The sequence below is a fragment of the Sturnira hondurensis genome, unplaced genomic scaffold, assembly GCF_014824575.4.
Source record: "Sturnira hondurensis isolate 20B ecotype Veracruz unplaced genomic scaffold, ASM1482457v3 Scaffold0008640, whole genome shotgun sequence".
In the NCBI taxonomy this organism is placed as follows: Eukaryota; Metazoa; Chordata; class Mammalia; order Chiroptera; family Phyllostomidae; genus Sturnira; species Sturnira hondurensis.
The window spans coordinates 11,178,797-11,196,481 of NW_028081271.1; the positions used below are offsets into that span (position 1 = coordinate 11,178,797).

The 17,685-nt window shown below is 37.2% G+C and overlaps 1 protein-coding gene across 2 annotated transcripts in view; it reads left to right on the forward strand.

The window, feature by feature from the left end:
• Positions 1-17,685, forward strand: part of SGCZ (sarcoglycan zeta) — a 208,239-nt gene that overhangs the window by 160,063 nt on the left and 30,491 nt on the right. The window contains exon 4 of one of the 2 annotated variants that reach the window (XM_037055070.1): positions 15,928-16,050. The exons of the other annotated variant lie outside the window; for it this stretch is intronic. Coding sequence (XP_036910965.1) covers positions 15,928-16,050 — 123 coding nt within the window. The remainder of the gene's footprint in view (positions 1-15,927; positions 16,051-17,685) is intronic. 2 annotated transcript variants of the gene reach the window in all.

Genomic DNA, 17,685 nt, shown 5'->3' on the forward strand with positions numbered 1-17,685 from the left:
TACAGGTTAGAATTACTATCCAAGTCAAAATGTCTATTTTTTAATCAATTATGACTATGTTAACAGGTCATTCCTTTTTCACATACAAAAATTGTGTGTGACTTTAGGGGTTATATGTTCATATGTCTCCGATAGCTTATTCTATATTTTCCAGGACAATTTCATCAAATAGCATGGATAAAATATCAATGATATACCATTTTTTCTGAACCATATCATATTCTCTTAGGAGAGTGCTACATGTGACATACAGAATGAAAATTATTTTCTTAGGGCAGTGCATATGAACCATGTACTTTTGATCTATACTTTTTTCATAAAACTGGTGATCCTAATAATTAAATCTGTAGTAATTTGAGTTGCTAATTTATGGTGACCTTCCCCACAATATCACTGGGGTAATTATCTTCTATTTGTCAATAACATTACATTCATCTGTAATACAAAACACAAACTACTATAAGTAGTTATAAAAACATAAATGTTAATTTCATCAAAATGATTGCCCTTCAACATCTCTTAGCCAACTTGCAGAAGAAATTATACGGCGCTTATTCTTACACTGCATCATAAACTATTGTTTCTTTTTGATAAACTAATGGCTAAAAAGTAATAAGATTTTTCCCCTCTCCTACGTCTTTTTTTATCAGTCTACAGCAGGAAAATAGAAATGAAAGGAGGAGAAACGGAAAGGTTGCCCATGGACTAATATGAATGAGTAAAGATAGTTTTGCATTTAATTATTTTTGCTTAGTAGCATCTTTCATGTAAACTTCAGTCACAGTGTCATTTGAGCAAGCCCGAATGACTTCTCTGTGGTTTGCTCTTGTGCGCATGATAAGCTCCAGGATGCCGTATCTACAGCCGTATCCCAGTAAAACAGTAAGACTAATTGGGTATTAAATAATTAGAATGCCATCGTGCTGAAATTTTACATTTAAAATGTACTTAAAGTCACAATCTCATGCTTCAGATGGAATCTCACATTTCCTTATAACTCTCCTGGTTCTAATGCTCAATAAATTTGGAAAAATGAACTAACTCCTAGGAATTGCCAGCGATTGTCAGAATCATTTGCTCATTGTTGATATTCTCATTTTCATTTATCAAATATCAGTGACATAATCAAATTATATAAAAATCTCAATTACAATCTATAATTACCATTTGTCTGTCTTCACTGATTCTTCAACGCTTCAAATTTCTTCAAAGTAATTCTGAAATAAATCCATATGACAATAAGAAAGAATGCCACTGAACAAATAATTAAACACAGTGACATTTGCATTTAGTGCCTGTTTTCATGTTGTACTTCACATTTTGAGAACTAAGCACCACGTAACACTGAACACTGGAAAAGACAGCCCCTGCAGGACAGTCAACTCCCGGGTTTCTTCCCAGGTCTGCAGAGCCTGCTCCCGTTGCCCTAGGGTCTCTGAGGGAGAAGGTCAGGGAGCTGGGGTGGTGAGCAAGCTGCAGGTGGCCCAGAACAGAGGGGGCTCTCCTGGTCCTTCGTCTTTTCCAAGGACTGTCAATCCACTGCACACTTAAAAATCAAATTTGTTTTATTTATGATTAGAGAAGATGTGCTTGAAAAGGAAAATGACACATTAGGATCCTCGGGAAAATATTTTTATTTCATTTGGTTTCTTCTCATTTCAAATCAAAGGACATGAATAATACAGCTCAGAGGGTGAACTGTACATGTTTAAAATATAGTAAGTTTTAATGAGATAAAAATGTGCAGATGCGTAAAATTACATTAAAATCAGTACAGTGTTTATACATATGAAAGTCACTTGGATCCTGTAGAGTAAATTAAAATGTGTGGACCTTCCTGTGGTAAAGGTATAAAGGAAATTGTAAGTAATGACATCACCCCATTATATTTAAGGGATAAACATATGAGCTTCTTTAGGGAAACCAACATTTTTCCTCAAAGTTTCACTGAAGTGATGTACTCATTGATTAAGAGAAAGAAAACTGGATGAGACAGTGTATACTATTTTAGCAGCTGTACATGAAGAGGAGAATTGAGTTGGCTAATGCTTTGGCGTACTTATAGAATGTTGAGAACAAGGCAGTCAAGTGTAGCTAGATAAAAATAATTGTGGGTGGCAAATACATAAATGTTTACTGGTTCAACTTCATTCAAGGATAAAAACCTAGACCTACCTGCAAGAGGTGATGTGTGTGACCATTTCTTTAGTGATATATACTCACCTTGGCTTATCATCGGTCAGCTGAAGTGGGAGCCCCCCAAATTCCTGATTGTAGCTGCATCTTCTCATTTCAGAAAACAAGTAACCTGATTATAAATTCATATCCTTTAGTAAAAACTGAAAACCCTAACTGAGTCTCTTAACCATGTCAATAGCAGTCTGCCTAACTCAATGTACCCCCTAACTGCCAAGACAGACAGACAGACACACACACACACACACACACACAGAGCCCTTTGGCTTCCCCACAGAACTAGTATAAGGAAAACAAAGCCAGCGCAACATCGTAGAAACATTTCTGAGTCTACTGCTGCACACTGCAGGGTTGATGGACATGTCAGCATTTTATTCCATCCAATATACTGCAAGTTAATTTGGAAGCATTTTCAAAAACGTTACTAGCCAACTCTCATGGCAAAGTCAAATCTCTATAAAGCAAGAAGTAAAATCATATTTTAAGAATTAATCACAAAGTTTTAATCATACCTGTGTTACAATTAATACTTTAATAGACTTTGATGCTTATAAGATTGTTGGAAGCACTGAGCAGAGCAAGATTCGACACAAAACATTTGCTGGACAGGCACTCTGAGGATGACTAATGATTAAGAATTGTTATAGAAAACCAAGAAAATCAGAACATAAGTTTAATAAAAATTATTTTCATATCCATTTTAATTAATATTAATATTGTGAACACCTACATAATATGACTTATATATCAAAATGTTGTAGAAAATATGTTCACCTGGAAACCGTAATTTCCTCACAGACTAGATCTAGGGAGGAATTCTATTTTAATAACTAATAGCATGGTTCTGAAACGGCTAAACCCCAGGTCTGTCACTTCCACGCTCTATGAGCGAGCCACCCTGGGCATCCTCGTCCCCATTCATCTCACGTGGTCCACGTGAGAATCAGACAGGCCATGCGTCTTATTCAGTAATCCTTGTTGCTCATCGTGTACCTCTGTTGATGTTCCCCAGGCTTCTTGCTGTTTAGACAGCCCAGCCGCAGCCAGTCCTGTCCGTGTTCCTTGTTACATATGTTCTATAATTGTCAGCATTTTACTTAATTTACTTCATTTCTCCTTTTTTCTCCCCTTGAGACATTTCAAAGAAAATTGCAGCCAGCCTGCCATTTACCCGACAAACTGCACTGCAGCACAGATCTCCAGACAATAATAATGGCACTTTTAATAAGACCTCACCACGAAGCGAAACGAAGAGCTACGTTGTTGAGGAAACATACACACATATGGCAGAACTATTAAAAGAGAAGAAGGGAACGAGGAACACATGACTCAGCCCAACAGTTGCTCCACAGCGGAGGGAAGCAAAGGCATGGGCAGGGCAGGAGCACACAGACCGGTCACGTGCTGGTTCTCAAAATGGGGTGGGGGGGGGCTCCCAGTGTTCATTTCCTCACTGTGCTTTACAACCTACATGTATGTTACAGCCACACACCCGATGTTCTATAACAAGTATTTACAAATAAAGAAATAAAGAATTAAATAGGCAAGTATGTGTGAAGTTCAGGGAATACTTCCTGAAACACACTTTGCAGTGTGGTTAAGTTAGTTGTTATGATTGTGTAATTTTTATTAGATCTACATATAAAAATTCTTCACATTTGACCAAGCCTCTGGGTGTTAATTTCCTTATCTAGAAAATAAGTATTATACCACTTTGTCTCTATAGGTCTCTCCTGTTCCAGGTCTAAAAGGGAAAACCTGTTTTTTACCTTTGGAGGAAGAAATTAACTGATGAATAATTTGGCTCATTCAATTGTCCTCTATGTAGTAGTCCTGACTAAATGACATCTGATTTGAGTGTTTGACATCTTAACTACAAGTTATAATAAGTACGTATTTTAGACTTGAAAATAAGAGTGTGAACAAACACAACTAAATCAACATCCTTGTTATGCTTTTACTCTTTCATCAAATCCTGGCTTTATAAATGTTTTATAATGAAATTTTATACATAAACTAACTCAGCAAGCGCAATCAGCTTATTTTTGTAAATGTTAAACATCAGCATGTTTTGTCCCTAAATAAATGGAGAAAATGTAGATGAGGATATTTATAACAAATATTTAAAGATCCCTAAAGTGACTTGTAATCTTACTTTAAAGCAATTAGTACCTTGAACACCTGGGACCCACCTAATTGACTCCAGATGGTGTTCAACATATAAAAAGTAGGTTACAGATCACTCTCGCATACCCAAAATTTATGGTCATAGACTCATATTTTTTAACTTAGAGAATGCTGTAGTAGTCTGGAACAACTTGTAAGAATGAATATTTTATGCAAAAGAGTCCTGTGTAACTCTGGGAGAGTAGATCAACAAAACACTTAGGTTTAATTGTACACATGCATGTTAAGGGATTAAATAAATGCACTGTTGATTTTAAGGGTTCATTGTTCATATCAATTAATTTATGTATTAATATTAAACTACTATGAGTTTGTTTAATATTAACTAATCAGTTTAGGAAAACAGGAGGATGAGATTCTTAGATTTTAAGACCCTAAATTGGCGTAACTCAGATATAAAGGAATTTCAGTGTCTGAAGGAAAAGGCAATAATGTAGGTCTTTTGAAAAGTTTTATGACAGGCAAAATATATATTTCAAACTAGATACTTGCTAATGATGCCTTTAGTTGTCAGAGAAATAAATCTGCTCTTGAGTATCTAGGAATGAAGACGTAGTATAGAGTGAGAAATGGTGATTCTATTAAGATGCAGTTTGCCCTGGCTGGTGTAGCTCAGTGGATTGAGCACGGACCTGCGAACCAGACGATCGCGGTTCGATTCCCAGTCAGGGCACATGCCTAGGTTGCAGGCCAGTTCCCAGCAAGGGATGCACGAGAAGCAACCATACATTGATGTCTCTTCCTCTCTCCTTCCCTTCCCCTCTAAAGATAAATAAATATTTTTAAAAAAAAGATGCAGTTTAAAGGTGCCATGTTCTACCATCTTGGTAGGACCCAGTCCGTTCCATGTCTTTATGTGGTGAGAAAAGGAGATAATGTAATTTTTTCAATAAGTGTGATACAAGAATTGGTTACAGATTTCTAACATTACAATACTAAGGAAAGCACTAAAGAGACAAATAACTCTGTTTTGTTAATTCTGTGATTGCATAAAGTTATCAAAAATATGCTATGGTCATAGTTCACTGTTTAAATTTTAATGGTAAAAAGGTTGTAATAAATAAAAATGATACATTACAGAGTATAAACATAAAATAAATTTAAAAAATAGTAAGAGTGTTTTTTTTACATTATAGTTTAGATATTTAGTTTGCACTAGAGCTGCATGGCTTACCTAAAATTAATGGGTGTATAATTTATACATTGAACCGAGCTTTGTTTTCAATGAGGCTTGATTTGTGGGACCTCAGAATTGTGGGTGCATCTGGGTTTTGTATATAATTGACTTACTGAACATGCAATTTTCTGTTGGCCTTAATTAGAAATTTGTCTTTGGAAATTTGCTTAATGGGGCATACTGTTCACAAATGTAAGGTTATGGGACTAATTACCTGAAAACATCTGCTGGTAGAAAGCTAAGTACAACCTAGAGGTCCACATGTACACAGAAGATTGTTTACCTCCGTTTTAAAGGCCCTAGATGAGGTTGCAGTTGAGGCCAGACGACTAAAGAACAGTGCTAATGGCCTGATCAGTGAATACAGGGAGACAAAGCATGGAGACCGTTTCTTATAATCTAGTCTAGTTCTATTAACTACATGAGCTTTTCCCTCAAATTTCACTTTGGAGTATGTGTCTATTCTTGTGTGTAGTTTTGGAGAAATTCCAAGTAAGATCATGCATACATCAGAAAAATAAAGCACAGTGGGACTAGAAAATTGAGTATAGGTAGGGAGAAGATGAACCAGAGCGATTCTTGAGTCCAAGTATTCACTGGACTCTGGACAATATACCTCCTAACAGTGTTGCCAAATCTCTTTAAGACTGCCTTAAAATTACTGTCAGCCCTTTAAGGGGCAGCATTCTTTGATAACAGTATTTACTCAGCTCTGAATTTACTTGTAACCTTTCCCCACCATATTCTACTTCAATATTTTGTCATGTATTTGCCTAAAATCAAGAATATTGAATGCTATACCTTCCCTCATACATTGATCCAGTTTAGGCGTGTCTCACTTCAAATCTTTCATCTGAGGTCATGTGCCGGCTGCTGTCTTTCCTAAATGCTCACAAATACATCAGACTGATGCAGACTCCATATTCTACCCTCCTTTCACCCCTCCAAGAAATTAATGCATGTTACTATCTCATAATATTCAAAACCCATCTTCTCTCATGTCACAATATTTAGGAAAAAAATCTCATTTCTAATTTTACATTTTTTGCCATTTCTGTATTATTCTAAGAGACTACTGAAAATAACTTGTAGACCAGCCATGATGCAAGTTATTTGGGGGGACTAAGGAGTATGTGGCTCTAAAAAATAAGCTTACTTCTCCCATGCTCTTTCTTCCTGAGTCCTCATGACTGGGTCTCCTTTTTTCTTCACCTGCAGCCTCATTCCTCACTCAGATTTTACTTTTAACTGAATCATTACAGGTATCAACAACCTAAGCCCACGCTGTGGCATTGTGGGAAATAATGTCTTCAATATTATCTCTGGAGAGTAAAGCCTTCTATATCCTACACTAAGACATCCATTATACATGTTTTCACATTAAAAGCTCTGAGAAATCGTAAACAGTAATAATTGTGATGACTAAAATAAAAGATACGGACAACACCAAGTGCTGGAATGGAAGAGAGCCGCTGGAACTGTTATGCATGCCGCTGGGAAGATAACATGCAAAAGCCAGCCTGAAAAAGTTTGCTTGTTTCCTGTAAAGTTAACAAGAGCACACAGAGGCTTTTTAAAAAATTAAGCTAATCAGTCTCCCTTCAAAATACAGCTCCTGCTTCTGTTTCCTCACCCGTAATCAACCGATCATTTAGACTAGCCCGCTGACTGCAACAGTTGAGTAGGTCACCTCAGCTTGTGAATAACCACCTTTGAAGCTCAGTGAAAATAGGAATTACCTTTGCTATTCATTTGTCAAAATCACATTCCTAACAAAGGGAACGAGATGAATGCAAACAATGCAAAGCTATTGAAAATGAAACAGACTCCATTGTACAAAGTTTCTGGTTCTTAGGGGTAGGAGCTTCAAAGGAGAGTGTGTTTAGAATAGGAAAGGGAAGAGGCTTGCCAGGCTGATTCAGCCTCAAGAAGCTGTGAGGTCACAATGGCTGAGCAAGGAAAATGATGAACCTCAAATGTGCCTTTTGAAAACATACCTAGAATTTTCTTACACAAGGAAAATCTAACAGATTAAGGAAAGTGTTAGTAGGGTTACAGTGTAAATAACAAGAATAAACAGTTTTGAAAGGGATTCCCTTAAGTGTTTCAAAGCAAGAACTTGTGATATTGAAAGTGATTTAATAATGATTATGATCTTAAATGGGTTTTCTGGCCTCCTTCCATTTTCTCTTTTATCATGCCTCTTTTCCCCCTGGTCATTTCTTTTCATTTTTATGGTAACATAATAAAAGCTTTTGCAATAGAACTGAATTTATATGATGGTTTTTTTTCCGTATAGCGGACACATTCAAAGTAATCAAAATGAAGAAATATTATTGAGCATAATTGAGCTTTCGCATGTGGATATAGTTCAAGAAACAGAAAGCTAAGTGACACATACTAAAATGATGACTGTGAGTTTTGGTGCAAAGCCACGGGAGGCACAATTAGAAAGTATATGTTCTTTTCCAGCTTCCTACTAATGCTCCCTGTAGCTGCAGAGTGAGCTCTTTGCTCTGCACCCACCGCCAGGTTTATACCCACAGAGTCTCTAATGCCATCGTAGCTGCTGACAAGGGAGCAGTCAAACTAACTCAGGACAAGCAACTAACTCTTTTGTCCTTGGACTTTACGTCCCTTTGTAAATATAGTTCTGGATTTATTAAAGTAGCATCTACTTTATTCAATGTAAAATTTTTCTACTGTGTTAGGACAGGTAGTTTGCAAATGGAAGAACTAGGTTTAAGCTCAAAAGAGTAGTTGGGGCTATACTGTATTATTTTTGATGTAAATCCAAAACTTTTTGTTATGGAGAGTCACTTTAAGTTTGAACTCAGAGTGGCATAGTGGTATTAAAGATACGCTTTGTGATATAAATTACAAAACCAATGTGTACAACAAGAATGTGTACAACAAGTGGAGTGTGTCTAGAGGGTAAAAGTGTGTTTAACATGTATGTGTTCCTTTGGGATTCCTGGAAGCAGATGACCAACTGAGTCCAGAAGGTATATAGTAGAGTGATTCTCAGGGGACACAGGTGTGAGAATGAAGAAGGTACAAAGACAGGGCTGTGGAGGGGGAGGGACTGACCCTTAATACCCTGAGACTGAGGCCTCGGTTTGTCCTGCTGGGGGATCTCAGGGACCCAACTGCTGCTGGGAGCTCAGCATCAGTTCAAAGTGTCCTGGGAAGCAGAAAAGGCTCTGAGTGAAGGGCAGGGGCTGTGAAGCCAGGCAGACTCCGAGGGTTTGTTCTCATGCAAGCGTTTACCAGCTGTGTGATTTGAGCAAGTTAACCTCTCTGTGTCTGAGCTTCCCAGTGGTAACACAGGCATAATGATACTACCTGCCTTGTTGGATTATTCTGGTCATTAAGTAAGTTGATATAAGAGATGGTCTTAGCGCGTATTAAGCATTACGGATGTGCTAGCTGCTATTATTATTCATAATAGTAGTATTACTGCCTTAATGGGAAAACCACCAGTCAAGATTTATTCAGACATACTGTAATTTTTATGGGATGGTGATTACTCAAGGTAACATTTACTTCTAACACTTTAAGGTTATTAAGTGTTATCACTTGATTTATCGGCATGGGCAGGTGCTTTCACATGTCATGACATTCACAGGACTGCCGCTGGGCGATAAGCACAATTAAATTACCTACAGCATCTGGCCCTTTAACCAGTCACTGACAGGACATTAAGATTTTATATTTGTTCTCTCTTAGTTTTCTGACATTCCAACAGCTCATTAATTCTGGTAGCATTCATCTATTCTAGATGTGAATGTTTTATAGGAACATAAAAATGAATAGTGAATGATGCCTTCTGTGAATTGTATTGTTTTACATTGTTATTTATTGAAAATATACATTAAAAAGTTTGAACTCTAGAATATACGTCTTATTAAAATAATCAGGTTTTCCCCAAATTAACCTACAAATATAAAGCAATTCAAATCAAAATATTAATGGGTAAAATATTTCCAAAATATTATAATTTAATGAGAAGCCAAGAGAATTTTAATATATGTAGCATCAAATATTACAGGCACATTAACTAATATAATTTGGAATTCAAAAAAAATCAAAAGCAAAAAAAAAGAGCACAGAAGATTAGGAAAGTTACCATGTGTCTGCAGTAATTCAATATAAGATGAATACATCCTTTCAAATCAATGGGGACAAAAGAGATGGAATCACCAAATAAATGACATTGACTCAATTATTTAACAGTTTAGTAGCAGAAGTTAAATCTCTACATCTTTAAACAGTAAACAATAAATTGACCATGGAGTAATGTAACAATTCTATTTGAAATTTGAAACAAATAATGAAAAGTATTTATATTAGAAGAATTGTCTGATCTTGTATGGAGAAGGTCTCCCAGGGTGTACTGTATGTCAAAAATTGCAGAAGAAAAGATTTGTGGATTTACGGGCATGAAAGTTAAAATTCTTCTGAAAGCCATTGCTCCCATCAACAGAACAGAACACCTATGTCTAAGTTGTAACAAATGTGCCATCACACTGGAGTTGTATCTCTAGAGAAGGTCTCCATTGGTGGCTTCAGTCCTCTGAGTCGTGTCGAGGACTGCTCTCCCCCTTATGACTGGAATCTACACCATGATCGCTCCCTGTGGGCGCTATTGCACAAGCTTTATCGTGGTACTTAGTGTTTGCCCATTTATATTTAAAATATAATTATTGATATCATTCCATTTAAACGCCATCTTGCTGAAGCTCATAGACAAGACAATAAGGCTGACTGTTATTAAGAGGAACTATGAAACCATTTCTATGTAAATTTTAAGAATTAATAAGGACACCTTAAATATTATTATTGCAGAGCAAAAAGGTAGTGTAAGTAAAAATATTGAGTTACTCTGTAGAGAAGTAATGTTGCCAAGGATGCAGTTCTCTAGTATGGCTTGTATATAAGTTCTTTTACATTAAAAAAAGTAAGTACATGGACTGTGAAGATGAATTTCAGTGTGATCTTTAAATGATAAATTAATGGTCAAAGAAACATGCTTTTGAAAATAGAGAAGGAAATACTTGTGGTATCTGGCAGGGAACTTAAAATTAATTGGTGCCCATGGGATAGCATTATTAGTTGAATACATCAGCAAATTAAACTACCACAACTAAACAAGTTATATTACATATTATTTAGAGGAAATGTGCATAAAGTATATTAGAATGAATGAATTCGTAAAAACATAAAGAAGAAAAGAAAGAGTAAAAACTGCAACTAAAACAATACAAATACAAATTTATGAACTATTCAACATGGGCATAGTAAGGAATGTATTGATTCATATAATTGGCAAGTCCAAGGATAGATTAGCTTGTCTCTGACTGCATCCAGCTGGTTAAGCAATTATTCAGGAGTGTCTCTCTGCCCTTCTAATTCCGTTCCTTCCTTGCTGATTGGCTGAATTCTCAGGCAAACTTTTTCCACGTGAGAGCTAGACTTAAAACCCTCAAGTTTATATCATGGTCAGTGTCTGTGATCTGAAGAGAAGACAGTGCCACTTTCAAAACATAAAGCAAAAATCAGCAGAGTGTTTGTCATGTGTTTTTGCATGAAAAAAAATTGCTTTGGTTAGAGAGAATAATACTACTGTAAGAAAAGAAATGGGCCACTTCTAAAGAGAGAGCCTGCCTCACCAGCCCCCGTGGGCTGACTGTGAGGAGTCTGTTGTCAGTAAGACTGAAGATCAGTGGCATAAAAAAATGTTTATTCCAACAGTAATCAAGGAATTGTAAATTGAAACTATAGTGGCATAATGCTTACTCAGATTGGAAAAACTACAAAATCTGAAAACACAGAGTGTTTGCAAAGATGAGGAGCTACAGGAACACTCATGCTCTCTGGTAGGAACAGTGTGCAAGCATAGGGGTGGTATAGATGGGCAAGGGAGTGAAAGATAAAGCACGAAAGTACAAATGATAAAAAGAAATGGAATTCGTTTCAGTTTACAAACAAACTTCTATTGCAGAACTACTTTGCATTGGCGTAGACACGGGATGGAAGCCTCAGGTTGGGACGGGGTGGAGAAGGGAGTCTCAGTGTTTCTGCAGCTCCCTTACCTGGAGAGTGGCTCCTCCTGCACTTTGAAAGCAGAAGACAGTGTGTGTGTGTGTGTGTGTGTGTGTGTGTGTGTGAGTGCACACCCGTGTGCTTTGGCGGGACCCTATGAGAACTGCAAACTCCAGACAGGCCCTCCAGCCTGGCCCCGCCAACCTCTCCCTCACTCTGCTTCCCTTCTCCCCAAGTACGAGCAGCGTGCATGTCCCACGTGACTTTTCGATCGCTCGCACAGTGCGGCAAGAAGCACAGCGCTTATATTTCATGAAAGCAGCTTCTTTTTTTTGTTTGTTTGTTTCAAACTTTGTTTTGTCTGTTGGCCCATGATAATCCTAAACCTAAAATTTCAAAACATGGAATTTAGTTGAGTGTATTGAATTTTGTTTTCGTTTTTCTCATGGGAATTTCTAACCATTTAATAATAGTCTTTTTCAAGACCTGGAAAGTAGTGACAGATAGAAAGTTGGGATTATACACACAACAAAATACGTGGTGATAGGCTTAAGGAGGACACACTAGGGATCATCAGACATACACTCATTGTGATCTTTGCCTTGTTTTCTGTACATCAGAACTAAATGATCCCAAAAGGCTTGTGGTAATATATCATTTTTAGCTCCTTTGGAGATTTTTATTAAAGAAAAATTTCCAGTCCATGTGTTCGACTGATTTAATGTATATGGAAAATGCAGGCAGTGGATAAACTATTAGAGCCTCTTTCCTTGTCATCGAAACATGCCTCTGGCTGCTGAGTGTGACCTATAGAAGTGTGGACAGTTTGAAAAGGCAATGGGTCAGCCTCTGAGAACGAGCAATTATTTAGTTATTATTGTGGTGTGCTTCCCTTTGAAGAATATATAGAACATTAAACCAGCAGTGAACTAGAGAAAATATTGGGGTATGTATTAAACGCTTCGGTCCTTCCATGGAACCTATTATTTTGGTTACATATTTCCTCTTTCTTTCCTGCCAGCTCTCACTGGTTCCAACCCTAGCTGCTTGCTTGATTTTGAAGTTGTTGACATAAATTTCCTCAGAAATACACCTAAGGAAACATTCAGTTTTGATATTTTGGTTAGCAAGTTGGTGTTTAGGATAACTAATGAAGTCTAGGACTCACCCAGAGTCACCAGGTATATGGCTGTCAGGCAAAGCTGGAGGCCCCCCAGGCTGAGATACAATGAAACTGAATGTTACCTCCCCTCTGTACCAGGAGATCCTGAATAGACCCAGCCTAGAGGACATGTGACGCCAGGAAAATACAATGCAGAATCGCAACACCAACCATGTTAGGATATAATTAATTAGTTTCATATAGCCTACTATCCTAACTTTAAATGGGAATATTGACAGCAATACAATATATACTCAATTACTTACATCTACTTTTCTCCATTTGCAGAAAAGGAAAGCTATGTACAGAAGCACAATATGTTCAAACTTATTTTTTATTTAAAATGTTTACTTACTATCAATGCACTGCTAGTTGCTTGCAGTTTTTCCTTCTGTAATTAAACTAATATGTTGAATAAAGTGTAGGCTGCAGTGATAATTTTATATATATCTTAATTAGAAAATTCTCCGTTCATTTATTTCTGACCTCCATGCATCTCTTCTACTCTAAGTGCATTTTCTTATTTGCTTCATCATTTAAATTTAATAAATTAAGATTTCAACTCCCCTTTCCATACCTAGACAATAATAGTTTAGGACACATGATGTCGCCTTTTTATGTTAATAATTTATCTTCTCTATGATAAGTATTGTGCAAAGAGAAGCTTTGCTAGTGTGCGTATACATTGTTTGTGTATGCATGTACTGTATAGTGATCTAGTTTACCCTATATCGTTAAAGTCAGTGGTATACTATGCAGATCAAATCACCCAATAACGAAGCGTATTTGAAGGAAGCAACGTAATATATATGTTAAGGTTTTATGTTTATAATAGCTACAATATCTTCCAGGCAATTCAGATTTAATTTATGCCTGGGTTCTCCAAAGCCTCAAAACTCAGAATTCACATTTATCAACACATCAGCCTCAAATAGTTTTTTGAGCATCATCCAGTTGTATTACTATGTTAAAAGATTAAAAAAACAATATAGCAGAATTAGATCATAATTAGAAGAAAACACTCAACTGAATACAGGCTGATGAAATAACTTTTGCAAAACTACACACAGTAACTGTTACCAAGGACAACAGGTCTTTATGGTTTTTCCAATATTGTCATGAAACTCCAGGAGAGAAGTTCTTTGCTTAAAAAAAAACTGATTTTAAGATGTAATTCATGCTGTTTTAAACATGGCAGTCCATGAGGTTAACCAGTTTTATCTTACTTAACATTGCCTTAGCAACTTTTCCAATTTTCAGTGTTGACCTGAAAACATGTATGCACTTCAGAATACAAGAAAAACATACACCTTCTTTTTAGAGAATTATGCCACATGTTCCCAGGGTTTGGAATTAACTTCTTCTTCCTGCTAAGTGCTCGTCAGAAGTTCTGATAGTGGCAGGCTGTATGTTGCTGGAGCCGGGAGCTGGTGGGCTTGGACTGGCGGGGGGACTGAGGTAAAAGCGAGGACTAAGGGAAGGGGAGGAAAACTGAAGTCTAGACTTTAATGACCTCACATTTCTCTACCAAGTGCTCACCAGAAACTAGACATGATTTTAAATTTGGAGGATATTTTGGAATACAAAGATCTAATGTTTTCCATTCTAGACAGTTGTATATTTAACAAACAATGACAGCACAATTTCTTAGTCAGTTCAGGTTTCTATCACAAAATGCCATTGACTGGCATTTAAATTTAATAAATTAAGATTTCAACTCACCTTTATTATTGTCTGTCCATACCCAGACAATAATAGTTTAGGACACATGATGTAGTCTTTTTATGTTAATAAATTATCTGCGATATGGGTGACTTTAGCTACGTAAATGTGTTTCTCACAGTTCCAGAGGCTGGAAGCCCAATATCAAGGTGCTAACAGGCCCCGTGTCTGGCAATTGGCCCCTTACTGGCTCACAGACAGCCAGCTTGTCATTGTGTCCTCACTTGGCGGTTTGCAGAGAGAGGCAGGGAGCTTCTGTTCACCCTTCTATGAGCACACTAGTCCCGTTCACAAGGGCTCCACCCTGGTGACCTAATTACCTTCTAATGGCCCAACCCCCTAATGTTATCACAATGGATGTTAAAATTTAATGGATGGATTTTGAGCCAACACAAACGTTGAGTTTGTAACATAGGCCAAAATAAATGAAAAGAGCTATGCACACAGCGTGATGTGCCTAGGTCTCTGACTGGGCTGGATGGGACCTTCCGAGTGTTGCTGGTGTAGGTAGACAGCAAAGGAAGGATGATACAGACATGAGCATGAAAGGCAGATACAGACCCATCTGTGAAAAGAAATAAATGTTATGGAAATGACAACTCCTCAACCCCTAACCTGTTTGATCTTTTAACGGAAGCCCTCCAAATTCTCAAATTAATTATGTTCTCCACATATGAAGCAGGCTTTGTAATTTGTGAATGTATCAATATACCAAACTATCCAATAACTTGGAAAGAGATTTTAGTTCTATGCTGTAGTTATATTAATATTACATTTTAATAAATCAAGAAAATTATTGATTACAAGACATATTGGGGAGCACTAAAATATCAATATATATGTATATATTTGTTAAATATATACGTATAGACATATACATATATATTTGCAAGATTGTAAAATGGATTCACATTCAGTAATAGTAAAGGGTGAACAAATGTCAATGTTAGACTCTATATTTAATTACTCTCAATGTAGAGCAACTAAAGGTTCATACCTGAATAACGCTTTATAAGTACCTCATGTTGTGGCAGGTATGGGCATTATTATCTGCCCGTAGAGAAAAAACCCGAGAGTCATTCAGTCCACAAGTATTTATTGGGATGCAACAGGTGCCAAGCGGAATGCCCCATCTTCCAACTGCAGCCAAGAACCAAGGAGACACTGTGTCTCCTTGTGCACACACAGAGTTTTGAACTGGCTAAACCCACAAACATTTTTAGTGTCAGACATCAAGATGCCCAGCCATCGTAGCCCAGCAATATGTTACCAAATTAGCCTACTGAAAAGTATAACAATTAAAAATATGAACTCATGGGTTAAAATGTACTGCAGAGATTAACTAAATAACCTAAGTATTTCTCTTATCTTTCTAAAAATACACACTAATGGTTTCTGGCATACCAGTTTCATTTTTAAACCTTTCCTCTGACCCTAGGAGCTGACGCTGTGGAAGCTCAGTGTAAAAGATTTGAAGTGAGAGCGAGTGAAGACGGCAGGGTGCTGTTTTCTGCGGACGAAGATGAGATCACCATTGGGGCTGGGAAGCTGAAAGTTACAGGTACCGTTGATCGAGGTCATGGAATGCTGTTTACTTCTTGAAAGAATTACAACGGGAAAAAAGGCTACTTTATAAAATGTGTGCCCCCCCCATGTCTAAGATTGAGTCTCGAGTTCTATCACGATGTCACAACATTTGATTATCCAATCATCTTCAGAGAGAAGGCGCTGGTTGTAGATGCCGAAATGAATACGAACATGAGCCGTTCTGTATAAGCAAAGGTGTGAGTCTCAGGGAGGGATGGGGCAGAAAAGTAGGTGTGAATGGTGGAATATAAAGTGCGGGCCAAACGATAAGTAAAGCTATCTAAAGGTGACCAACGAATAGAATTTAGAGATACTCTTTAAAAAGATAAGCAAAAGAAAACTAAAATGTAAATATCGACTCTAAAATGAAGTAGGGGAAAGGTTGTAAGTATGCTAAATTTTTGTTCTTTAGGGCTCATACTTATCTTCAAAATATATAAATCAAGAAAAAGTGCCAATCCCCTACTATTTAGAAGTCATTAAAGTCATTATTCTAATATTAGGTTCAATCAACAACTGAAATAAAAAAGCAAGAACAAAAACAAAACAAAGCTAAAGGCATGATTGGGAGTGAGGAAGAATTTTATAAAGATAATTGCAAGCGTAATCTCTATTGAATTATTTGATTCGCAACAGTAATACATGTTTTATTGAAATATTTTTAAAACAGCCAAAAGGCCTACACTATTTTAAAAAAGAGAAAAGATGAAGTATGCTTGACTTAGTGCCTCCCTGAGCTGAGTTTGGAAACGGCTCTTGGGAGATCTCTCATGTCTAGTTCTGCCAACTGACTCCTCCGGGCCACGCAAGAAGAGTTAGCAAGGTAATTGGCATCTGCTCTCCATGAATTCTACCCCCACTTCAAAGAAAGACTTTAAATCAATTATCTTTGCCTATAATTTTCTTTCCTTCATCTTGATGATAATGATAAATTTAGTGTTCAATTATACCAGTGTGTATTTGTGCATGTCTGCATACCTATGCACTTATGTGTATGTTTAGAATGTTTTCCACACATAATGAGGACATTGTAAAAGTTAGCTCTTTATTCTTATTAATAAAGATAAGATTAATATTACCCATGTTCCAGACATGAGTGCCTGAGTGGGTTTTAAAACAGATGTACTATTAAGTAGCCATGACATTGAACAAGGGTTGTTGGGTGGGGTCCCCCATCGGGCATCCCTGGGCTTGGTCACAGCCCACCACCACCATCCCTACTGACCACCCTGTCCTCCTACCTTGTGTGGGACTGTCCTCTGCACATCCAGAGCCTGTGACATCAGGTTGGTGTTTGGGGGTAGTCACCATGGCTACTGATGTGCCTCATTTCTTTTTTTTTCTTAAAACTCATTGGAAAGCTCAGGAAAGAAGGCATCACAAGAGGCAAAAATTTACCACATTGACCTTTCTAAATCCTGAGATTGAGGGGAAAAAAGCATGAGGATTATAGTTGTCATAGAACACAGACAAATCAGAAAGGACATTGACTTCAGGACCCTCTGTGCTAACTTTTGAGTTGCTGGTTGGTGGAAAAGTGGGGGTGTGGATGGGAATGCACTCAGGAGGACTGGGCAGGACTGGTATGGTTCCAATATTTAACCACTTT